Consider the following 3,552-nt stretch of genomic DNA (forward strand, 5'->3'; position numbering starts at 1 on the left):
TTGTTGAACCATCAAAAGTTTGGGAGAATTCATTAGCACTTGGATTGAACTCTTCCACTTCTTTCTCATTTAGCAGAGGCACCCCAGACCATAAAATTGAATCCAAAATGGGAAAACAGAAGCATATTAAACATCATGATCAAACAATATAATGAAGAAATAATCAATACAGTTCATGTATATATATAGCCAATTGTGTATATATACACTAACAAGATTGCTTTATTGTAAATTACAAGATCTTTCCCATATTCAAAATTTCGAAACCGTACATTAGAAAAAGAAAGAAAAGGATCAGAATCAACTCTCTAGTCTTCATACGAGTACATTTTGATGACACATTTTAGCATAGGTCACAGCAAAATTTAAATTTCTCTGACAATTAATTTATAAATACAAGATATATAATGTTTTCTAATAGAACTTCAGTACATGGTAACGGCACGTTTAGTTTGTTGTTTTATATTGTACTAATTAGTTTTTATTATTTTTTCAAGAAATTTTAAATAATATTATTTAACAAATTAATTAAGAGGATAAAATATGAATTTGCTAAATAATATAACATAACCTAAACTCACCTTTCCACGTTATATTGGTTATGTTATAGATGTACATGACTTCCTAGATGATGGGGATCACATTAAAATCCTTGATTATAGGGATCACTTCTATCCTAATTTAGATTGATCACCTACCTAGTTTAGAACACTACAAGTGTATATAAATATGTATCCTTTTAAGCTAATAATAAGAAGAGTGAATATTCATTACGTTTATTTTACATGGTATCAGAGCCTTAAAAGATAATTAGGGTTTGGGTCTCAAAATTGGGAAATTACGGTTTAGGTTTCAAAATTGGGAAATTAGGGTTTGGGTTTCAAATTGGGAAAACCTATTTAGGTTGAGATTTGTTCAACACCGCCACCCAAGGGAGATTCAGAAGCCTCTGATCGGCAAAACCCTGAGTTCCAGCCTTTAAAATCACCGCGCGTGAGCTCCATGCGCCACCTGAAACTCCGATGAACAGTAACACGCGCTGGCGCGTGAGAGCGCGTGCATAGTTGACTTCTTCTCCAATTCTCTTTGTCTGCTTCGTCGGTACTTTTACAGCACATTTTCATGCTGGATTGGGTAATCTCTTACTGGTTCATTGCTATTCTTTGTTTGGATATTTCTGAGGACTTAGTTATGATCTTTCGGCACTTTGTTTTCGTTTGGTTATTGGTTTTTTGCTTGCTGTGGCCTCTGGTTGGTGGTGACTGTTGATTGATTTGGTGTGTCATTGAAATTTAGTTAGTTTGCTTTGTTTTAACCGTTTGGTGGTGTGCATTGGGATTATCATCTTTTTAAGACATGTCTGATACAAAGCCAGTGATGGAAATGATACCGATGTCGAAAATTATAGAACATAAGCTCATTGGTATAACTAATTACCATGATTGGCGTAAAACTATTATACTGTATTTGCAGANTCTATAATCCAATTACTCATGAATATCCATGTTATTTGTTCTGTAAATTATGTTGGTTTGTTTGTTTGTTTTTTTTTTCAATTTCTGTTGTGGGATAGGAAATTTCCCTTTGTTCATCATAATATTAATAACAATATTCTGCGGATGAATATATTTATATGTTTTCACATGGACAAGAGAAGAATTTTACGATTTAGTAGAGCTTTTTTAATGACTTACTTTATATTAATATAATATACTATATGTAAATTGATTTAAGAATTGCACATTTGTACTTTTTTTTTTCTTTTTAGAAAACATGGATTTTCTGTCAATTTAATAGATCGGCTAATGCCTCTTACTTTTGGTTTTATTTAAATTAATTGGGAGAATATGACAGTTTTACTCATTTTAAATAATTCAGGTTAATTAATCATTTTTTGTGATTGGTTGAGTTATAAGTGAATTCATATTTTTTAGGACTTTAATAAACTGTTTTCATCTAATTAACTTACGATATTTTACTTGACTACATAAAAGAAGAACGAGAGACAGAGTCGACGCATCACCAAGCACTCCAACTTGTCAAACTCTTGTGCACGGAAATTGCAAAGAGTTCAGATCATTCCTCGATACTAAAAGGACCCTTCCTTCTAGCGGCAGAGTTGGGGGTTTGCGAAGTTCTGCAAGAGATTTTAGAATCATATCCTGATGCAATTTGGTTTACAAATGAAAATAATCACAATATACTCCATTTGGCAGTTATGAATCGTCAAAAGAAGGTATTACGCCTCATAAGTGGTAGGAGTGGTTATAAACATATGTTATTAGAGTCTCGAGACATTGACAAGAACAATATCTTGCACTTAGCCGGAAAACCCAAAAGAAAATCAAATCAGCTTTCTAGTGCAGCTCTGGAGATGCAGTCTGAGTTAAAGTGGTTTAAGGTAAGACTTTTGATGTAAACATTACTTTATTATTTAGTAATCTTATATTATGAATTGCTTTTCCCAACCTAAGAAGATAAATTTAATTTAACAATATGAGTTTTATTTACTTTATTTTCATATTTGCCTATTAAATTTGAGCTAATTTATTGAATATAATGTTGTCCTTCTATTGCTGTACATCAAGTATAAAATGGTATAAGACGGTTTTAGAAGTCTGCTCTGAATCTCTGACTATAAGTTCACTCTTCCTATATATTGATGTGGTTATAAATTTTATCTAAATGCAGAAAGTAGAGAAAAGGGTGCCGCCTGACTATCGATTGGAAAACAATTCGGAAGGAAAAACTCCAAGAATGGTATTCATTGAGGAACGTAAAGAACTCAAAATCGAAGTTGAGAAATGGATAAAAGATGCAGCAAATTCATGCTCATTTGCAGCAGCAATCATTGCCACAATAGTATTTGCAGCAGCAATCACTATACCTGGTGATTACGACAATGATGGCCACCCAAATTTGTACGAACAGACAGCCTTCACAATCTTTAGTATTTCAAATTCGTTCTCTTTTTTCACATCAATTGGTTCCATCATGATATTCGTATCCATCATCACTTCACGCTATGGAGAAGAAGATTTTCTTTTTGTCCTGCCCAGACAGTTAATGCTGTGTTATGTTATGTTGCTCTACTCTATGGCATCTCTGATGGTAGCGTTTAGTGCCACTCTTTATCTGGTGTTTCGCGCAAGAAACTCAAACTGGATACTTTCTTTAGTGGTTGGATTACCTATAGTGCCTCTCTCGTTTATGAATTCGCATTATACCCTCGTATTCGAGTTGACTATTCCAGCATTTTTCCTGAAGCTAAAAGGATGGTATAAGATTGTTGCGGAATTGAGAACAAGATCAAGGGTTAGTAGCAACTAAGCAGAGAGGAGGTTGAAACTCTGTTCTTTTAAGTTCATATTCAAAGTATTTGCTTAAAAGTTTCACTTCTGGAAAATTCCATCTTCTTTCAAATTTTCTGTTTGTTTCTCTGGAAAGTTTTACACTTTCTGGTTTTTTTTATTCGAGCCAAGGATCTCAAGAGATAAGTAGAAAATAATTTTGAGATAAGTCATGTTGCTTACTTGCTTTGCTAGCCGTTGC

At 33.3% G+C, this 3,552-nt stretch overlaps 1 protein-coding gene across 1 annotated transcript; it reads left to right on the top strand.

The window, feature by feature from the left end:
* Positions 1 to 1,356: 1,356 nt before the first annotated feature.
* Positions 1,357 to 3,330, top strand: LOC116105111 (ankyrin repeat-containing protein At5g02620-like). The gene is made up of 3 exons (XM_031391539.1): positions 1,357 to 1,423; positions 2,217 to 2,401; positions 2,692 to 3,330. The coding sequence occupies exons 1-3, from the start codon at positions 1,357 to 1,359 to the stop codon at positions 3,328 to 3,330; spliced, it is 891 nt and encodes a 296-aa protein (XP_031247399.1).
* The last annotated feature ends 222 nt before the right edge of the window (positions 3,331 to 3,552 follow it).

This window comes from Pistacia vera, unplaced genomic scaffold (assembly GCF_008641045.1).
Source record: "Pistacia vera cultivar Batoury unplaced genomic scaffold, PisVer_v2 Contig116, whole genome shotgun sequence".
NCBI classification, from domain to species: domain Eukaryota; kingdom Viridiplantae; phylum Streptophyta; class Magnoliopsida; order Sapindales; family Anacardiaceae; genus Pistacia; species Pistacia vera.